This window comes from Hibiscus syriacus, unplaced genomic scaffold (genome assembly GCF_006381635.1).
Source record: "Hibiscus syriacus cultivar Baekdansim isolate YM2019G1 unplaced genomic scaffold, ASM638163v2 tig00117056_pilon, whole genome shotgun sequence".
In the NCBI taxonomy this organism is placed as follows: Eukaryota; Viridiplantae; Streptophyta; class Magnoliopsida; order Malvales; family Malvaceae; genus Hibiscus; species Hibiscus syriacus.
In genome coordinates, this window is record NW_024063539.1 from 7,547,590 (window position 1) to 7,570,417 (window position 22,828).

At 35.5% G+C, this 22,828-nt stretch overlaps 1 protein-coding gene and 1 pseudogene across 1 annotated transcript; one reads left to right on the forward strand and one right to left on the reverse strand.

The window, feature by feature from the left end:
* Positions 1-7,681: 7,681 nt before the first annotated feature.
* Positions 7,682-8,446, forward strand: LOC120198247 (annotated as a pseudogene).
* Positions 8,447-8,640: 194 nt separating this feature from the next.
* Positions 8,641-12,576, reverse strand: LOC120198245 (calcium-dependent protein kinase 33-like). The gene is made up of 8 exons (XM_039199598.1): positions 11,492-12,576; positions 10,623-10,766; positions 10,335-10,487; positions 9,933-10,048; positions 9,607-9,774; positions 9,396-9,523; positions 9,020-9,119; positions 8,641-8,936 (listed from the first exon to the last, which is right to left on the reverse strand). The coding sequence occupies exons 1-8, from the start codon at positions 12,225-12,227 to the stop codon at positions 8,865-8,867; spliced, it is 1,617 nt and encodes a 538-aa protein (XP_039055529.1). The 5' UTR covers positions 12,228-12,576; the 3' UTR covers positions 8,641-8,864.
* Between the last annotated feature and the right edge of the window lie 10,252 nt (positions 12,577-22,828).

The following is a 22,828-nucleotide window of genomic DNA, read 5'->3' on the forward strand; positions in this document are numbered from 1 at the left end:
AATAAAGTTTTTTCTATATCCTTTGATAATGCATCGAATAATACAAACGCGGTTCCAAGATTGAAAATATTACTTTCACCGATTTTAGACGGTGCGTTTTTTTATACTCGTTGCGTTGCACACATAATTAATTTATCCGTAATTTATCCGTGCAAGCCGGTTTGGAGGTTATTGAGCCGATTAGATTAGAATTTAAAACAATGATAAAATCAGTTCTTTGTAACAACAACAAAAGACTAAATGATTATAAACGATTTTGTAAGTCGGTTAATAAAAAAGCTTTGGGTCATAATTTGGATTGTCCAACTCGTTGGAACTCAACTTGGATGATGATGCATACCGCCTTAAGGCAAAGGGAAACATTGAAAACATTTCACGATCGGCTTTTCGAGAGGGGTCATGTCTCAAACATTTATCCGGATTCGAGTTGGGAAACTATAGCCAAAATAACCGATTATTTTGAAGGATTATTTGGATGGAACGGCTCGGAAGCAACATATCACCATCCTAGAAGATGCAATTGATGCCGATTGGAAGCAAACTTACACATTGAAGAAGTCGAACTTGGAATATCCCCTCCAAACGAAGAAGGCGAAGATGATGAAGAAGAGATGGCAATGTAATTTATTTTTAAACTTTATTTCAATTATCGTAAACTTTGTTTCAATTATCGAACTTAGAAGTTTTTAAGTATTTGAATTTATTGAACTTGGAAGTTTTTAAGTATTTGAATTTATCGAACTTGGAAGTATTTAAGTATTTCAATTATCGTAAACTTTGTTGCAATTGATGACGATATAATTTTAATAATATTATAATCGATTTTTTAAAAAAACCGATTTTTTTCAAACCGAAACCGATTACACCGGTTAGGATATTCGGCCCTCCAAACCGGTTAGAATCCGAACCGATTATTTTATAAACCAATTTCTTATCTATAAAAAAAACCGAATCAAATAAAAACCGATCCAAATCAAAATAAAATCCGGCTTCTGTGCATGTCTAACTCTCGGTAACGACTTGAAAAAAAGATGGATGATAGAAAGATAGAAGATAGTTAGACCAGAAAAAGAAGAGAATTTTTTTATTAATTTATTTACGTTAAGGCTGTTGAAAGTACGTAATCGCGCGTATATTTAGCTCCCAACTAGACAGCTGTAGCGACAAAACCAGCTGATTTTTCCAACTCAGCAGCTCACAGCCTCCATTTTACGTTGGTCCCCATATTAGCTCATGCTTAGCCATCTTGGATGTCCTCTTCCCATCAGATACAAGCTCTCAATTTTTATTTTTTATTTTAAATTTGAATTTAAAAAATCGAACTCAAACTCTCAATTTTTAGAATTTAATTTAATATTAAACCCTTTTTTGTTATAATTTTTTTTATCACATAATTTGTTGTCCTGACTTAATTCTGATTGTAACATCAAATACTCTTTTAAATATTGTGTGCCTTCACATGCATGGATGGTCCAGAGGTAGAGGGAAAGTCTGATTGTAACATCAAATACTCTTTTAAATATTGTGTGCCTTCACCTGCATGGATGGACCAGAGGGAGAGAGAAAGTCTGATTGTAACATCAAATACTCTGTGTCGTCACCTGCATGGATGGACCAAAGGGAGAGGGAAAGGAGGCGGATAAAGACATTCGTCCCTCATAAAAATTTGAAATTAACATATTTTAGATATTTTTTTATTTTTAATTAATAATTTATTTTCATCTTTATAAATTTTATAAGTTTACATTCCTCGTATAAATTTATGTGTTTGTCATGTTAATATGTATTTTTTGGGTATGGAATCATTCTTCGACGCCATTAGTGTTGGGAAATAAACGAGTAATTTCCCTATAACCAGATTAGTGAGAATACGAAATAAAAGTGGAAAAAATAATACCCGAAATTGATAACAGAGTTCAACCAATTATGCATACGTCTCCGGACTGCTGCAGATCTTTTACTAAAGAGAGAAAAATTTACAAGTGATTACTAAACACTCACAAGAGAACTCTCTAACCTCTTTAGTATTGGGAGAAAAAAATGATTTGGGATGATTGTGAAGCTAAATGGGTTAGGGTATTTATAGTTGAAGCTTAATAACTAATCTTGTAAATACCCTTAAGTGTGCAGGGACTAAACTGCAATTTGCTCATTTCCATTTTCAATAGAAATTAAATACATCGAATTCAGTACCAAATCCACCGAATTCAGTGCTCCCCTTAACCCCCTTAATTGACTTTCCTTAGCCCCTTAATTGACTTTCAACAATCTCCCACTTGAAGACTGATTTTAATTTGTCTTCACACCTCGATCGATGTAGCAGCATTTCTGGTCTCGTTACTCTAGCATACCAACTGAAGCTGAACACAACTTCAGTTTGTCCGTAGTCACCGTCCTGTAAACCCACTTGTTATTGAGCAATTTCTCCGTGGTTGCCTTGTCCCTCAACGTCTTGACTCCCTTCGACTCTTGTCCACTAGTCTTTGAAGGATTATTCCTCACTTGAACATCCTCTGCAAGCCCCTGCTTCAACCATTCTCTTAAGATGGTCTCTGAAGTCATGTTCTCTATACGAACATGCTCGGCAAACTCCTTGGACACAAACAACTCTTCTTGCACTTGGCTTCTACTCGCCTTGGCAGAAATGAACCTTATTGAGCCAACTCTCAACGCCTCTTCGATCATGGGTTCATCCTCTTCTCTGGACAACTCGATCTTGGGCTCATCCATCACCTTGGATGACTCGGCTCCCCTCGGGTAATTTTGCAACACTTCTGGCATCTTAAGTCTACGCCCCCTCGTTTTCTCAACTCTTACCCTCGGCTTAGTATCTTTGACACTCGAACATGTCAAGACTGCACACATCTTCCCCAGACTCACCATCTGATTCATCATTGAGTGACTTTTCTCTACCACTCGAGGAACAACATTCATCATCCTCTGACTTGCCTTCATCACGAAATCTCTTGCCGCTACCCTCGGCTTTCATCTTTGCTTTGGAAGTCTTGTTCTTCTTGACTCCAAATTCTTTGATGGACTCAGCGGTTGTCAAGGCTTTAGACAACTGCTTGACTTCCCTTCGCTCCAACACTCTCTTCGCCCATGGCTTCAATCCGAACATGAAGGTGAAGAATCCATCTTCTTCAGTCAAATTTGGGACTTTCAACATGAGTCTTCTGAATTGACTCACATACTCCTTAAGTGTCCCTTTATGCCTGAGACGCCTCAACTTGTACCACGCCTCCATCTTGGCATATTGTGAACGGACTTGCTCACTTTGCACCCTCGGCTTGACGGATTTATCTCTTGCTATCGCATCGGGTCCATTCTTGTACTCGACTGCTTTGACACCAGCAGTCTCGTCACGTTTCGATCCTAGGTTGACTACTTGAGAACTTGTAGTCGCACCACTTTTGCTCCTTGATTCGGCTATTTTGGAACATATAGTCTCACCAAGTCTTTCTCATGTCTTGATTGCTTGGATACTTGCAATCTCGGGCTTTCTTCCGTGTTCAATTGCTTCAACATCAACAGCCTTGCCTCGTCTCGATCCTTGTTTGGTCACATTGATCCCATCAATCGGGCCAAGTCTTTTTCCTGGCTTGGTAGCTTTAACACTTGCGACCGCGTTAATTCCCGTTACTTCTCCTTCTTCCATCCTCTTCAAGATGGCTGTAAGGCGACGCTTCCCGGGACATCCTCTAATCAAATGAGGACCATCACAGAAGTATCACTTCAATTTTTCCTTGCTCCCCCTTCTTCTTTACACCAGACTTAGCCTTGTCATTCTTTCCTGATGGCTTTCCTTGGCTACGAACAGTCGATGGCTCACCTTGGCCATTCGAAGAGCTTTCTCTACCATCTCCCTGCTGCACCTTTTCCCGGTCTCCCCCACTATTGCCACTATCTCTGGGCATGAGCCTGGACGATACATCGCTACATGACTTGTCTCCGACAAGCTCAGTCAACTTTCCGGCTACAACTATGTCTTTCGAAAGTCTCTGGGCATCTCCTTGCTCTCCCCCCAAGCATCGCCCCTGGTCTAAGTCATTCCAAAAAGGTCTTGAGCGCACCCTATTCACTCATTTCTCCCTTGCATATGAGTAGCTTCCTCTTGAGCTCATCCACTTCGTTTCTCAATGCCATCGCTCCCACTCGAATCTGGCTTCTTTTGGATCGTTTCTGACAATTCTTGCGAACCACCGTGTATTAGAACACCTTCATCGATAAATTCGTATCGCCGACCAAATTTTACTGTTTACAAAATTCACTATTAATGTGAATAGTAACCTCGCGGAAAAACTGACAAAATTCACAACCAAAAGCTGTTGATACCAGTTGTTGGGAAATAAACGAGTAATTTCCCTATAACCAGATAAGTGAGAATACGAAATAAAAGCGGAAAAAATAATACCCGAAATTGATAACGGAGTTCAGCCAATTATGCGTACGACTCCGGACTGCTGCAAATCTTTTACTAAAGAGAGAAAAATTTACAAGTGTTTACAAAACACTCACAATTCACAAAAGAACTCTCTAAATTCTTTAGTATTGGGGGAAAGAAATGATTTGAGATGATTTTGAAGCTAAATGGGTTAGGGTAGTTGAACCTTAAGAATTACTCTTATAAATACCCTAAAGTGTGCAAAGACTAAACTGCAATTTGTCTATTTCCATTTTCAATAGAAATTAAATGCACCAAATTCGGTACCCCTTAACCCTCTTAAATGACTTTCCTTAGCCCCTTAATTGACTTTCAACAATTAAGTCCATTACAAAAAGACTCCATTTCTAGTTCAAACTTCACATAACGAATGATACACATCTCCGGTATCACATTCGCTTTTTTCTTGCCTCTACGTTCATAATGAGCAGACGTCAACAACCCGATTCAACGAATTCAGTTAAAAGTGTGGATCAAACTCTTGCTTAATCACGACAAACATTGCTGGGCTTCAAGGTCATCAAACTTTGGCCAAGCACGAAAATCGAATTCCTCTTTTATTAAATAAAATGAACTTTTAATCAAACTAGTTTTGAGTAGTTCGATTTTTATCTTGAATGGACAACTTCAAAAGTGGAACTTGATTGAGCTCAAGCCAAATTTCGACCTGACTTTCGACTTGACTTCTAATCGACTCGATCACATGCCATAGACGTGTTCACATAACCCGACGCTTTATAACTGAAGTATTAACATTTGCATTGAAAACTCAACAAATTACACTAATTTAACGGCACTCCATGTATTTTACAGGTTCCATTTAACCAAGAAAAGGAGAAAAATGAGAAAACTTACTTTCTATTAGTGTTGCACATTAACATATTTTGACCATCAGCTTCGACCATGAAGCGATTTGGTTGCTTGTGAGGCCAAAGCTAATGCCTTTGCTCGTGTACTTGTCCTCACCCACTCCCTTTCTGAACGACGCTGATGCTGTCTTGCATTTTTGCACTCTTCGGAGCTAACCGTGTGCTCTTTCCACAAAGGCTAGTCTACATTTTTCAGCAATGGATAACTCAGTGGCATTCAGCAGGCAACATCTCAATTGAGTCTTCATCAATTTTCGGCTGGCAAAAAATAAGTGGCAAGGTTTCTTAACAAGGCTGACCCCCACAGATTCAGCCAGATGAAAAGAAAACAAGAGGAAGTCCTTACCCACACGAGCCAACGTAAAGACTGTGCACCATGACCAATGTCCATGGTATCGAGCTCCTCCCAAGAATCTCCTACCAAAGAAATTGTTAATTGGCTAATGATCAATGTTTTTCGTTGATGTGATAAGTAATAAGACCATATGTATTCAAAAAATTGATGTAGCATATGTTATATAATCACTTTGAACAAATCATACATGTCATGTCATTTTAGATACATGACATATATTACATCACTATATACATGTGGTAATATCACGCATCACTTTGTACGTGTGATAATGTCACACTATCACTTTTTAAACATGTGACATGTGCTACACTATTATTTTAAACACGTAGCATGTGTTGTGTCGTCACTTTTACCTTCCTGAAAATATTATGGTAACAACAAATTGATTGTTAATGAAAGGCTGTGCGGTGGTCATAAACGGCTGATGGGCGGCCGATGGAGGCAACGGGGATGCTGAGCTGACTCGCTAGACTTACGAAGCAGGCAATATGGTCAAATTTGTAGATAAAGGAGCGGCCAACTTGCCAATAAACAGAACCCAATGGATTTGTATGGACTTAGCCACTTCACTTTTTTTTTCTTCCCTCCATTTTCTTGATTCTCTCCCTTTCTTCTATTTTCCATTATGGGCTTTCATAAATATTTTAAAAAATTTCTAAACACAAGCACTTATTTCGAATATAAATATTTTTATGTTATCATCGATAATTCTCGGAGATAGTTACTTTCAAAACTGTTTTTTAATTAATTTTTTTAAAATTAAAATTCTCTATATTTTGAATTTCTGTCTTATCACACATCATCATTACAATTATCATATACCTCTATAACATTCTTTTTATCTGTCTTTATAATATTTATTATTCCTAAACACTGGCGGAGCCAACATGTATTAAGGAGTAGCAATTTACACCCTAAAGTTTCTAAACTTTTTTTACCCATATAAATTATATATATATATATATAATGACACCCTTTTTAGAAAGGTTTTGACACCCTTTAAAAAGAAAATGATCACATATTTTAAAAAATATTTAACAATAAAATTTTGGATAAATTATGCATTTAAACTATTAGTTTTGGTCCGTTTTAGTACCTAAACTTTTAATTTTTTTAAAATTATACCTAACATTTAGTTTTTATTTCATTTTAGTACTTGTTAAAAACTTAACGTTAAGTTTTGAAAAAAATTGAAAGTATAGGTACTAAAATGGACCAAAACTGGTAGTTTAGGTACTAAACGCGTTAAGTTTTTAACCGCGAGATAACAAAATGAAACAAAAACTAAACGTTAGGTATGGTTTTGAAAAAATTGAAAGTTTAGGTACTAAAATAGACCAAAACTAATAGTTTAAGTACTAAACGAGTAGTTTACCCTAAAAGTTTTAAAATTCAAATTTTCCACTTAATTTTTTCCCCATATAATTTCAAAATTTGACGTCCAAAATTATTTTTCTAGCTCCGCCCCTATTCCTAAAGCAATTAATATAATAATATACATTCTGATCAAGAAAGAGTAATGGTTTAATATGATAGATCTTCTTTAATGATAGTGCTTTTATATAACCAGAACTGCAATTGAATAATTTATAAAATTGATGGAACTTTTGATTTTTTTAAAAAAAAATATATTCAATCTATATTTTTTTACTAAGTCAAGGTTTTGATTTCTCTCTATCATTATTCTTATTTTAATCTCGTTAAAAATCAATAAAAATTTCAGTGATGAATGTTAACTTTTCCATGGAAGTTGAGTGAAAGACTAAAAAAACATTAATTTTTGTTACGTTTGTATATTTAGTTTTTTTTTTTATATTTTAATTTTATGTCTTTATGAGTTTTTTAAAATCATAATCTCTAAAATTCTATTTGGATTGAAATATGACATTCATAATTATTATTTTCAATATTCAATATCCATCAACCACGTGTCCAGATTCTTAATCCAACTCCCACCCAACCAACCCAAAACATTAACGGCAGTTAAACTTACTTGAACCGCCTCTCAGCTTTGCCTATATAAACACCCCCCTCTCATCGTATCAAATATCAAACAAAATTTCTTGGTTTCCAAACAAGGTTCGGATTCTTATATCCAAAAACCCTTTTCGTTTCTTAACTTAATTCTCTTGTTTGCCGTGTTCTTTTTTAATCATCGAATCATGAAAGAAGGTTTCTTTTTTGAAGTTTCTTCTCGTTGATCATACGCAATGTATATTGTTGAATCATATCATCTTTATAATCAAAGAAAATATTTTCGCGTTATTTATATTGTTTGCCGTGTTTGTGAATTTATTGCAGCAATCTTCGTACTCGAGAAGCAAAACAAGCTTCCGCGAATCGTTTTCAAGTTCCAACATAACCAAGTACATGGTTGATTTGGACATCCAGATCCCTACAACATTTGATCCACTCGCTGAGGCAGGGGAATTCGGTGGCACCGGGACCAAAGAGTATGTTCATATCCGAATCCAGCAACGCAACGGCAAGAAAAGCTTGACGACGGTTCAAGGACTGAGACATGATCTGAGCTATACGAGAAGATCCTCAAGAGTCTGAAGGACTTTTGCTGCAACGTCAATGTCGTCAAGGACAAGGAGCTCGGCAAGATCATTCAACTCCAAGGCGATCAACGCAAGAACATGTCGCAGTTCCTTGTTAATTCCGGCATCGTGAAGAAAGATCAGATCAAGATTCATGGCTTTTAAAGAATTATGAACCTGTTGAACTTTTTAATAAGATGAAATAAAACCTATAGAGTTGTGCTTTGTTATTTCTAGTCTTGTTTGCTTATTACCGCCCTTGGTGGCCGTTAATAAACTCTAGGGCTGGTTCAATATTTACTGTCAACAAGTGCAGATCAAATATTTCAGTGCATTCAAGGATTGAGTTTTTCAATCTCTGGGAAAAACCAGAATCGAAGCGAAGATTCTACATTAAACAAAAACCAGAATCAAAGCGAAGATTCTACATTAACCAATCTCTCTTCTCAAAATCCATCATATATCATGAACAAGATTCACAGAAACACGAAACTTAAACTAGAAACCATATGTGATATATTACACTCGAAATGGAAAACAAAAACCACAAAAAGTCAAGTAATGAAGTCCTAGAACATCTTTAGAGCCATTGTGCACTACATTTGGGAAACTTTTTCGCTGATTCCTGCAAGTCCAGTCATGCATAAAACCTAAAAGAGTGGTGTGTGTTGGGTTCCGCTTCGCATCATGTTGCGGAACTCCTCGTAGTTGATTTTACCATCCTGTAAACAAGGCAATAAGTGTGAACCAATGCATCATGATACAAGGAAGTGTGTTTCAGAAGGGAGAGAAATGGAGGGCTTACGTTGTCGGTATCAACTTCGGATATTATTTCCTTGATTGTGTCGTCATCACCCATTCCATATTCTTTCATGGCTGCTTCTAGCTCATCTCTTGTGATATAGCTGCAAAAATATTGACAAACAAGTTATTCACCCCTTCCATATTTAATGGTTAATTCATGTCATCGGTGCGACTGATTCAGATCAGCCAATTCTTATATACTGCAGATGAAACTCAGAATTTAAGGGACTAATATCCTAAAATCATGTTGCAATTACTAGCATGTTTATAATCAAACTAAAGCAGAATTCAATATGCAAAGACAAGACCAATAACACAACCGGCATGGAAAAAGAACGGTACAATTATCTTTAGTGCTACGACAAAAAAAAACTTACCCACTGTTGTCCTTATCAAAATGTTGAAAAGCTTTGTAAAGATGTTCGTCTCTTTCAAGCCTATGTCTATGCATTGTAGCAGTGATAAATTCAATATAGTCGATAGAACCATTTCCATCCACATCAGCCTGCAACAAGTAAAACCAAGGGTTAGTAGATATCATACAAATTGAAAAAGATAGGCCTATTATAGATCTAATTAATATCTTACGGCTTCCATTAGCTGCTGAACCTCAGTCTCCGTGAGCTTTGATCCAAGTCGAGCTAATCCAGTCTTAAGTTCCTCATAGGTGATCGTGCCGCTGTTGTCGGTGTCGATGTTTGCAAACATTTGCTTCAGACCCTGGATTTCTTCGCTGGAAAGATTTTCAGCAATGACCTATAATCCACCAGGGGCATGTAAAGTTACATTACTGACGGAAAACCGAGATAGTAAAATGATTACTACCTGGTTTGCTACTGGATATCAAATAACAAGCATCTTGTGGCTACAAATTTCGGAAAACAACTATACCGTATAAATAATTTTGAACTTACCTTTAAGGCAAGTTGCTTTAGTTTGTTCATTCTTCTGAATTGCTTCATTCTCGAGAGGACTGCACTGTCTAGTGGCTTGTCTGATGCATTTCCACCCTCTCTTATCCATGGATGCTCTGCATAAACCACATAATTTCAATCTTTGGTTCGGCTTGACATGAATTACACAAAACCGTAAGCCAAACACAACGTACCAGAATAAAACACATACGCACATATAGGATGTAACTAAGAATCTTAAACCAGTTCTCCTTATAACACATACATGATGGAATTCCCATATGCATAGCAGATGAAGATAGAATGAACGGTTAAAATATGAATCTCTGAACCTATTTCCAGAGATTAATTACTTATACAGATTCCCAGACATTAAAAAGGATAAGTACTATAAGTAACTACCAAGGACTTGAGTAGAAGTAATCCGCTTTTTCGGATCCTGCGTTAACATCCTGCGGACTAGGTCCTTGGCACTGTCTGAAATAGATGGCCATGGTTCAGATTCGAAATCAATTTCTCCTTCCAAAATAGCATCAAATATCCCCTTCTCCGTTTCTGCAGCGAAAATCATTCATTTAAGTTATTTATTAACATTGAAGTAACAGTTTTGAAGGTAATATAGTGAAGTGCCAACTATAAGTTTTGAGAATTGATGACATTATTTTCCTTAATCAAGCTTTGAACTTTTACCTGCCCAAAATGGAGGGACACCACTGAGTAAGATATACAAAATAATTCCTGCACTCCAAATATCGATCTCCTTTCCGTATCTACGTCGCAATACTTCAGGAGCAACATAGTATGCACTCCCAACTATATCCCGATACACCTTTCCTGCAAAAGGTACCAAGAACAATCAGGAAAGAACAACAATGGTTATCTTACACATGAACATACAATTATTGCCATGCAGAGTACATATTATGTGGATGTATATTTGCAACTTCCACACAGTTACAGAATAAAGTCCCACCATCATGTAAATAAAGTTTTTTCTTCTTCTTTCGAGTCAGTTTAAATGAAGCCGAGATAGTAGAAGACTAGAAGCTGTAAGTTTTCCTTCCTTTACGCATAGTTGAAACTAATTCACTGCTGAAAATAGCATGAACATTAGACTGCTCACCTTTTCCAACTTCTAAACACAAAGAGATGGCATTTGGAACTTATTCCATGAATACTGAACGTGAACACTAAAACAGACATGAAGGATACGAAAAGACAAAACATATGCACACTCACAAATCATATCATAATTAAACTGATTGTGAATGCAGATTAAGACAATGAATCAAAAGATCCTGGTCAAACCAGTTGGGGAAGATGACTTGCCATCTTAATTAGTACCAAACGACAACCAAACCACATTATTTCACAATTTGATTCGACTTGAATTGACTCGTTCTTCTTTCAATATTCATAATATCACTTAAGGGTTCTGAAAAAGAGCTTAGAATCATTCAAGAGCAAGTGGTTAAGGTCAAATAAACAATTCACATGTACACCATAAAGATCCACAAGCACAACATAGTAAAAGCAACAGGAATCTGCATCAAATTTACCTTCTTCGATGAACACGGACAACCCGAAATCGGTGGCCTTCAAAAGGGCATTCTCACCCTTGCTAGACAATAAGAAATTCTCAGGCTTAAGGTCCCTATGCATCACTCCCATGAAATGGCAAGCATGGACAACATTCACAATCGATCTACATACAGAAGCAGCTGCTCTTTCACTATAATGACCCTTGGCAATAATCCTATCAAACAACTCACCACCAGCACACAATTCCATCACGAGGTGAACAGATAACTTATCCTCGTATGCACCTTTGAACTCCACGATATTAGGCTGTCCACTCAAATGCTGCATAATCTGAATCTCCCTTCTCATGTCCTCCTTATCATTCTTTGTGACTAATTTCCTCTTCGATATCGTCTTGCAGGCGTATTGCTTCCCGGTCGAATTCTCGGTGCAAAGATAAGTCACACCGAACTGGCCTTTCCCCAATTCTTTACCGATTGCATAGTGATTCCTTATCTCTTCAAATGGCTTGACGAGAATGGTGTCGACTCTCGGCGCAGGCTTGGGGCTAGGGGCTTGAGCCACTGGCTTCCATGGCGCTTGAGTGCCTGGCTTTTCGGGGATGTGGTGGAATTGCGGCTGAGCCGGCGCAGGCCTAGCTGGCTCCAGGTATCTTTGTTCATGCACGGCGGCTGAAGTGGTGGCGGCGGCGCCTGATCCGTACCCATTCTGCGCTGGCTTTGAGTCTTTGTTTTTCGTCAGACAAGAACCCATCTGGTTGATCTAGTGGGAAATAAAACAAAAGAGATCCAGATTCAGAAACAGGATCAGAATTCAGTGATTTGGTAGAATTAAGGTAGAAAGAAAGATACCCAGATTTCAGGATGGGTAAACTGACAGGGACTGAGGAATCTACTGAGTGATCTTTGATGAAAAAGGAATCAAACTTTGAGCTCGTGATTGTAAAAATGAAGGATTTATATTGGAAAATGGAAAAAATTAAATAAATAGGGATGAAAGTTTCAAGCTTTGAGGAGGCTATGACTATGGGACAAACAAAAGGGGGAGGCTTGGACCGAGTTGGCTCGTGTTTGGTCAACTAAGCTATGTTTGAAACATTGAATTTTGATGAGAACAGAGAGAGAGAGAGAGACTCTTCTTGGCTAGGGAAGACAGCAGAGCTAAAGAGCAGGCAATGCAATCAACTCTGTCAATCAAAATATTCAACAAAAATGAAAGGATAAAATAACTTTTAGTGTCTAAACATGATAACTTTCTTCAGTTTGGTACCTGAATTTATTTTTGTTCTATATTAGTCCTGCCACTTTTTTTTCATTTTTAATCTTGTTAAGGTGTGATACTTTTAGATTGTGCCAGTGACACACTACCAGATTATGACACCATCAAAACACTAAAAATAGGTATAAAAAAAATCTAAGTTCAAATATTGATGTGGTTCAAAATATATTTAGGGACCAAATTAGAACAAACTATTAATTAGGTGCTAAAATTTGTTTTATTACAAAATAAAATAAAAATGTAAGATTAAAGACACATTAGCGGGAAGTTTTACTGTGCGTCGGTTAAAAAAAGGCGTGACCGGTTAAAATTTAGATCGGTTATGTTATATCCTTTAACCGGAAATATTATTAAGTACAATAACATATTAGGTAGCGTTTATATAATGTAATAGGTAGCGCTTATATAATAAAATAGGCATTTAACCAGAAATATTATCAAGTACAATAACATATTAGGTAGCTTTTATATAATGTAATAGGTAGCACTTATATTGACCAATTTTCGAAGTAAACTGGTATATTTATACCGGTAACATTGCAAATTTACATATTACATTATAATTATTGGTTTCAATGTTTTTTGGATCGATACAATTTTAAGTGTATCGACACTTTATGCTTGCACCTCGTTGGGCATTCTTATTTCATTCTGGAAAAAGTATAGATACATTATTTAGGCTTATTTTCTCATAAAACCGGTACATTTATACCATGTACATTGTAAATTTACCTATCACATTGTAATTTTTGTTTCGATGTTTTTGGGATCGATACAATTTTACATGTATCGACACTTTATTCTTGCACCTCGTTGGGCATTCATTATGGACAAAATGTATCAACACAAATTTAACAAGTGTCGATACTTGATGCTGACCTATTTTCTCATAAAACAGGTATATTTATATCGGTTACATTGTAAATTTACCTATTACATTATAATTATCAGTTTCGATGTTTTTGGGATCGATACTTTTAATAAATGTATCGACACTTTATGCGTGCACCTCGTTTGGGCATTCATTCTGGACAATAAGTATCGACACAAATTCCACAAGTGTCGATACATGATGCTGACCTATTTTCTCATAAAACCGGTATATTTATACCGATTATATTATTAATTTACCTATTACATTATAATTATTGGTTTTGATATTTTTTGGGTCGATATTTGTAGAAAATGTATCGACACATATTTAGGTAGTTATTGTACATATTTAAATATGTACTGCGAATTTAATGTTGTATCCACCCTTTAACTACCACTACCAATACCAATACCACATCCTATTGAAAACAGCACGACTGAAACATGTTCAATGAACCTTTGCTTACATCTCCATCAACTCCGGGACCACTGAACTTGCACAACAAAATTTTTGCAATGGATCATACTGATGCAGACAATGTTAAGTAAACCGAGGAATGTCATGAAGTACATAATGTTGATGAATCTGACAGATTGGTTGGTCAGCTATTCTGTTCATGTGATCAAGCTTGGTACTTTTACAAGGGATTCACACGGGAACATGGGTTTAGTGCACGTAAGGGAACAACACGGCTTGACGTGGAAGAGAATGTGAAGACACAAGAATTTTGTTGTTCCAAAAAAGGGTTTCGAGAATCAAAAGTCAATACTGTAGATCGTCAATGTGCTCATACGCCAGTCATAAGAACATGATGTAAGGCTAGAGTTGTAGTTACAACAACAAATACAAACGATCACTGGGTTATAAGTAAGTCTTATCATAAACATAATCATGCATTGTGCACACCTGCTATGACACCATTTATGCGTTCTAATAGAGCTGTAAGTAAGGCTGATATCGATGAGGCAACAATATTGAAAGAGGTCGGTGTTAGTACGTAACAAGTAATGAACTATTTAACGCAATAGGCATGGTGCTATCAAAATGTTGGATTTACACATAAAGACCTCTACAATGCACTTCAAAGAGGTAAAGCAAAGAAAATCGTCGATGGGGATGTGAATGCGCTTATTGCCTACTTTAATTATAAGAAACATGATGATCCCGGGTTTTTTATGACATACTCGGTAGACGAATCAGGGGCATTGTATAATCTTATTTGGTCGGATTCTACATCGAGATCAGATTACACATGATTCGGTGATGTAATTGCGTTCGACACAACGTACAAAGATAATTTGTATGGTCGACCAATTATGCATATTGTCGATGTCAATCATCACCATAACACAATTGTGTTTGCCACTGTTATAATCGCTAACGAGACGTCTCAATATTTCGAGTGGGTGCTACATAATTTTTTAGAAGCCATGATGAATAAATCACATATTTTAGTTGTCACCGATGGGGATAGGGCAATACAGAGGGCTATCAAATCTATTATCCCTTATGCTAAGCACATATTATGTTCTTGGCATCTTTCTCGCAATGCACAAGCTAACATTGGTGACCCAAAATTTACAGTAACATTCTCAAAATGCATGGCTTCCTGGTGGACAACCGAGGAATTTAATATTCAATGGCGTTCGGTTGTTTCAGAATTCAATGTCGAAAAGCATCCATGGGTGATTGAGAAGGGAAATACACGACACTTATGGGCACAAACATATCTAACCAATCATTTCTTTGCCAATATTCACTCAACACAAAGGTGTGAGTCTATGAATGCTTCACTAGCGATTGCACTGAAACACAAGAAGACATATTTAGATATTGTTCGTGCAATTGAAGATGGAATTAGTAGAATGCGTATGAACGAGTTGAAAGCGGATTACTTAAGTTCCCATACGAAGCCCTTCCAAATCATAAAACTGGTCGACCTTGAAAGCCATGCTGCTGCGATTTTTACCCATCGAATCTTTTCATGCGTTCCAAGATGAACTTCTAAGGGAGACATTATACCGGATTGAGGCAGAGATTCAGTCCTTATCAGATGAATGTCAATATTATATTTTGTCAAAGTACAAAGAAAAAATAGGAAATTTGAAATTAGTTTTGATTCTCGTACGAAAACCCTAATTTGCTCCTGCAAAAAATTTGAGACTGTTGGACTTCCGTGTCGCCATCAACTTCACATTTTGAAGCACTTGGATTACACATATTTGCTCGGGACTTTGATTCAAAGTAGGTGGACTAATGATGTGAAAGCTTCTGCACCCAGTTATGTTGACTTGAATGTGTCTCCAGAAGTGATGCAAATGGCACAGTTCGCTACTCTACGTTCAAAGTCAAGTAGGTTATGCTACATTGCATCAAAGACAGACGAGTCTTTCAAAACTGCAAGAGATGAGATGAAAAGACAAATAGAAGAATTAGAAAACTCGTTTGGTTTGAATGATTCAGTCAACCAGAGCATTGTAGTAAACAATGTTCGTGACCCTCAACGAAAATAACGCAAGCGAAAAGAAGTACCGAAGAACAAGGTCGAGAAGAAAATTAGGCGACGTGGGTACTCCAACGATGAGGGACATAACAAACTAACATGTCCTCAAGTCAAGCTCAGTTTGAGTACAAGCACACTGCCTACATCAACTGATTTTTCGAAGACGGAATGAAATGACAACGATCTCCATATATCGTAAGTGTCAACATGACTCATATTGTGTATAAGAAACACGTACAACAACCAATTGAGGATTACGAAAATATCAGTTGTACATGTTAGGAATCGTTAGTCTATTAGTCTAATGTAAATTATACAAAATTAACCCTATATTTACAAAATTTACTCTCTTAGTCTATTTTTATTGTGGATTACGAGATCGTTTAATATTTCATCCGCATCATCACATAAATGCCAAACAATCTGTAGAGTATAGTCTCCCGCAATCATGGCCGGAACCAGTTCTATAACTGGGATTATCCAGGTTAATCATGTTGACAACATAGCCAAAAAAACCTGGGGTTTATTTAAAAAGTGTCGATACATGTTGTATACCTATTCTCTTATAAAACCGATATATTTATACTGATTATATTACAAAATTACCTATTACATTATAATTATGGGTTTCAATGTTTTCGGTATCAACACTTTTAATAAATGTATCGACACTTTGTGCGTTCATCCTTTTTGACATCCATTCTGGAAAAAAGTATCGACACAAATTTAACAAGTGTCGCTACATGTTATAGACATATTCTGTAACATCCCAAATTATGGGTTAGTGACCAAATTGTAAGTTTCAAAAATTTGGTAACAAAAGTATAAATTATTAAAAAGTTCAATGATTTAAGTATGAATATTTCAGTATTGGATATAATGGTCTTTTTATGGAAAAGATATTTATCTCTTATTAAAAGAGATAAGTTTATGGGTGGAGAGTATCTAGAAGCTTATTTCATTCTTCTTCTTCTTCTTCTCCTCGTAAGCTCCATAGCAAAGGTAAGATTTCTTAGTTGTTGATTATTAGCTAAAATTTAAGGTTGAGTTTTGATTATTAGGTGATAATTAAGCATAAGAAGAGCTTAAATTATCTTGAAACAATAAGATGAAGAGAATAGAGGGGATTAAAAAAGAGAGAGGAATAAGTGAAATATTGAAAAAGGGTTCTTTAATGAGGTTTTAGAGTGAATTTAACTTGTCATCAATCTAATTAATATGTATGAAGTATTAGAATTGGATTTGTAACATACTAAAATTTGGGTATGATTCTTGAATTTCTTAAGGAGAATAGGATATGGAGGTTAAAGAAGTGATTATTGAGTAGAAATGAGGGCAAATATGTATATGTAAGTAAAGAATATGAAAGAGGATGAAATATGAAGCATTTGAGTTGAATTAATGGATTTTAGGGCTTAAAATGCAAATTCTGGGCAAGGTGTATAGATGCACATTAATGTGCATCGATGCACTCTTTAAAGAAGAAACATCGAATGCAAATGGTGCATCGATGCATAAGGAGTGCATCGATGCATCCCCTTAAAATGAAAACATCGAAGGTAATTTGTGTATCGATGCATGGGTAGTGCATCGATGCACATGTTAAAGAATGCATCGATGCACTGTAGAATGCATTGATGCACTTCAAGGGGAAATTGAAATAGACATTTCTTTTAGTCTAAGAAATGATAGATTAGAGTATATCAATTGGATAATGATATGTATCAATATGTGATTGTGTAGATATCGAACACGAACAAGTTCCAGAACGATCATCAAGTTAAGATTCGATCGAAAGAAAGGAAAATCATAAAAGTGGATTGGAACTTAGTGAGGCTCAGGTAAGTGCAATTTTAATTGTACTTATGTTATTGAACGAACATTGGCTTGCGATGAGCCAATATTGGAGTTACTATAGTAAGAAGTGACTCCTAAAATGTTATTTGATTTATGATTCTGATATGTGCATGAATACATGAAATAGATATAGGTTATTATATATGTTACATGATTATATGCATGTGTGACATATGTTATGAGACATGACCAATGTGAAATGAAATAAGCTAAGTGACTATATGAAAATGTTACATGATATACATGCTTACATGAATAGGAAATATGTATTATATGTTATATGATATGAAATAAATGTTTACACATACATATGGTATGTGACAGAAGAAAAGAAATATGTGATTATAAGATCAATGATTACACGTACATGTGGTACGTGACAAAAAGGAAATGATATGAATAAGTGATGTGAACTGTTATAAATTACAATGCCCATGTTATGTGATATGAGAGCTAGGGGTATAGTTGGCATGCCAAGGGTCGAGGGTTTACCTATGTTCTTCGGGACATATGCACTGTTTACCTATGTTCTTCGCGACATATGGACTGTTTACCTATGTTCTTCGGGACATATGGACTGTTTACCTAGGTTCTTCGGAATCTATGGATTGGTCATTCGGGACATTTATACGAGCTGTGGTGACAGTATAATGGTGCACAACCTCAATGTACTCATATACCTTAAGTTCTCAAAAGTATACATGGGCTAATACATGGTCTTTACAGAGAGTAAATAAATCAATTGATTTACTACTATGTATGTTTGGTTGTGAAATAGTATATGTGTTCCATGGTATGTATAGAAATGTTCGGTATATATACTTATACGATAAAAATGTATTAAAAGTACTTGCATTATCATATATTATCATGTATACTGAATTATATGCGACATGATTGAATTCATAGATTGAATGTTTATATTTATGAGAAATGCATTATTATTATGTTTATGCTTCACTAAGTCATAGACTTAGCGTGTGAGTGTTTCACACGTAGATTCTGGAAAGCAAGAAGAGAAGTTTAGAGGAGCAAGACAGGTCAACATTTTCCTTACAAAGTTTCAGATCAGAAAATAAATGATTTAAATGTGTTTGGTTAATCTGAACATAGTTGTCATGTACTAATTGATTGAGTTGAATATGCTCTGATTGATTTTGGTTATTTTGGTCAATTTATGTAAATACACAATTTTTATTTTAATGAAAGTTTTAAATTTTCTTTGAATTTTGTCAAGAGTCAAAGTTTGAAAAGTCAATGTGACACCCAAACTCGTATTCGGGTCGGATACGGGTTGGGGGTGTTACATATTCTCTCATAAAATCGGTATATTTATACCGGTTACATTGTAAATTTACCTATTACATTATAATTATGGGTTTCGATGTTTTTGGGATCGACACTTTTTGAAAATGTATCGACACTTTATGCGTTTACCCTTTTGGGCATCCATTTTGGACAAAAATTATGGACACAATATTAAGAAGTGTCGATACATATTATAAACCTATTCTCTCATAAAACTGGTATATGTATACCGGTTATATTACAAAATTACCTATTACATTATAATTATGGGTGTCGATGTTTTTGGGATCGGCACTTTTAAAAAATGTATCGAAACTTTTTGCGTGCACCCCTTTTGGATCGACACTCTATGGAAATATATTGACACTTTGTGCGTTAACCCTTTTTGGCATCCATTCTGGATAAAAAGTATCGAAAAAATACTAATAAGTGTCGATAAATGTTGTAGACCTATTTTTCATAAAACTGGTATATTTATACCGGTTACATTGAAAAATTACCCATTATGTTATAATTAAGGGTTTCGATGTTTTTTGGGTCGTTACTTTTTATATATGGATCGACACTTTATGGGAAACTTTAAGTTTGGATACATTATAGAAAACGATTATAAATATACCGATATTTCTAAGTATGAAAACTTTGTTGTGGAGATCATAGAAAACATTTTTTTAATAATGTGTTTCGATACATTTGCACGCAGATGTAAAATACATTAATAACTAGTATTGATATTTCAACAATCCTCAAATGTATTTGTATGCAGAGAAGCAAATATGAAATAATTAATAAAAATATACACACAATATAATCAAACCAAAAGATACATACACAACAATGTTCAAATAATGTACCGACAACGAAATTAATCCGATGAAAAAGGGTTATTTCTAACGAAGTCCGGAACATTAGGCGTCTTCAACAAATTTTCCAAATACTCTCGTATGTTTCTGCCTTTTTCTGGGGATATATATAAATAATTTCAATTATCAAACTAATGAGGTGCAATTTTACTAACAATAAACTAAATTCGCATAAGCATGAATAAATTTGTGTCATACCTAGAGCACTGTCATTCGAATGGGAAGTAACGTCAAAGGTATGTGGACATATGTAATTATATTTCTATATAAACACATAAATTGTTAAAATAATCAATGTATGAACACTTGTTTAACTGGAAAAACATATTGCATAAATGCAACTTACCGAATTATAAATCATTTTTTCCGTTGAATCATCGACCAAAAGTGTATTTAGCTCGTTAAAATTAGGACACGCGTTCCAAACATCATTGAGATCTTTACAGTAGGTAACATTATCGTATGTTTTGCATTTTGCTTGATCCTATTCACAAACAATCGAACATAAATATGTAGGAATCACAGACAAAGAAAAGTCAGCAAACTGTAATGACATTTATCTTACCCAAACGAATAGAAAATGCTAAGAAAATAAAGGTAGTTTCTCAAGTACACGGTCGACGTTATGCTTGAGATTGTAATCAAGTTTGAATGTTAACATTCAATTGTATATTAACGATTTTGGTGACAGTAATTCAATTACTCAACAGTTCTAACCTCATCTTGGAAGACCAAATGACAACAACAAAATTGTCTACACAAAATTGCATAAATTCAAATAATCATGTTCTGAGGACAACATCTACAACATGAAGAAAATGAGATTAAAGTTCTACGCTTATATGTTAAAATAATGGATACAAAAGAACAGAATTAAAACCTGCAGGCAGTCTTGGGATGTAGGTAAGGACACCATTGAGATCAAAAATTAAAAGTTTTCTTGAAGGCGGCGTTGCAGACACGATATACTTGTTTGGATCATCATCAACATCATCGTCATCTTCATCTTCATTGACCGCTTGGTTGTCCACATCTGTTAAAAGAAATAAAATACTTTTTAGAATATGTAAATGTTTAGAAACATAAATAATGAATTACCTAACTCGTTTGATGTCGTTGACGTAATTCGTCATGCAATATGGAGACTTCATCGCACAATGATGAAATATTGGCTCGCATTCCACTCACAATGGAATCAATATGCTCCCAAAAATTGACCATGTATTCCATCACAGTCTTAATTGTGACATCCTCTCCAACTGGAGCTTCTTCCATCGTTGCGTCTCCAATTGGTTGCTTGTCTTCATGGCCAATGGGGTCTATTTCCTCCCTCTCTTGATCTAATCCGAAATCCTTGACACGCTTCCAACCGAGTTTTTCAACAAAATCATATCCCACTTTTTTAATAAATAACATGTCAATCTTGCGGGTTAATCAAACTAGGGCGTCATGCGAAAAATCAACTTCTTTCTTCTTCAACAGATGGGTGATGACACATCCATATAGTAGTAAAGTTGAAATTATTGCTCCCTTTGTGACCATATATATAATTGTATTAAATATCAGTTTAGCAATGTTTGGAGCCGTTTTGGATTTGGATTTATACTTTGCTATCCACCAATAATCGGTGTCTCGAAGCGTTGAATGTTTTCCCCTACTAGGCCGGATATACTATGTGAGCATTTTGTGAAACACTCTCGACTCTATATCTAGGTGAATTGGGCTATTTCTAGCAACCCGTTGTATTGTAGTATCTAAATTGTTTTCATTTGAATCCCCTTTATTCTTGACACCTAGACCCTCCGTAATAGTTTCCGGAGATATATATATTTCTTCCCCATGACATGGGTATAAATTCCTATTATATTAGTCTTATTAGGCTCGTGCTGTAAGGAAGCATTGTTGTAGAAGATTCTAACTAGGTTGGGGGTAATATTTTAGTTCTACACCAAGAAATTCAAGCCAACCCCAAGATGTAAATATGGATTTAAAACTAAATGCATATTTATCATCAAATAAGAAACTCAGGTCAATGACACGTTCGGGATGAATCTTCCTTACTTTAAAACTCGTCTACCATCTTTGTTTCTCTATATCGGATCTAAAGTTCAGAGTTTCAAAGGATCTGATTTCCTCAGAAGAATCGTTTGTTTGAGAAGGAGGTTATGGTTGATAATAGCTTTGAGAAAGACCGCGCTTCTGACGCTGACGTTTTGGAGCCATTTTAGGTGTGGATGCTATTACAATGGAACACAAACACATTCAGGAAAAAAAACTCCAATATAGAAATCAATCAAACCAATAAAATATCGATAAATTTACCTGAATATATGATCGTCACTGTTATGATAACACTAGTATTCGTCGGAGAGGAAGAGTTCAGAAGCCTTTAGGTTTAGGGTTTGTCGATTTAGAGATTTTATCGATTATAATCTATAAATAATGAAGGGGGAAAACTCGTGATATTTAAATTAGTATCGACACAAAATTCAAAAGTGTTTATACATGTTGTAGACTTAGTCTCTCATAAAACCGGTATATTTATACCGGTTACATTGAAAATTTACCTATTACATTATACTTATGGGTTTTGATATTTCTAGGATCGATACTTTTTATAAATGTATCGACACTTTATGGTTGCACCCTTTTTTTGCATTCATTCTGGACT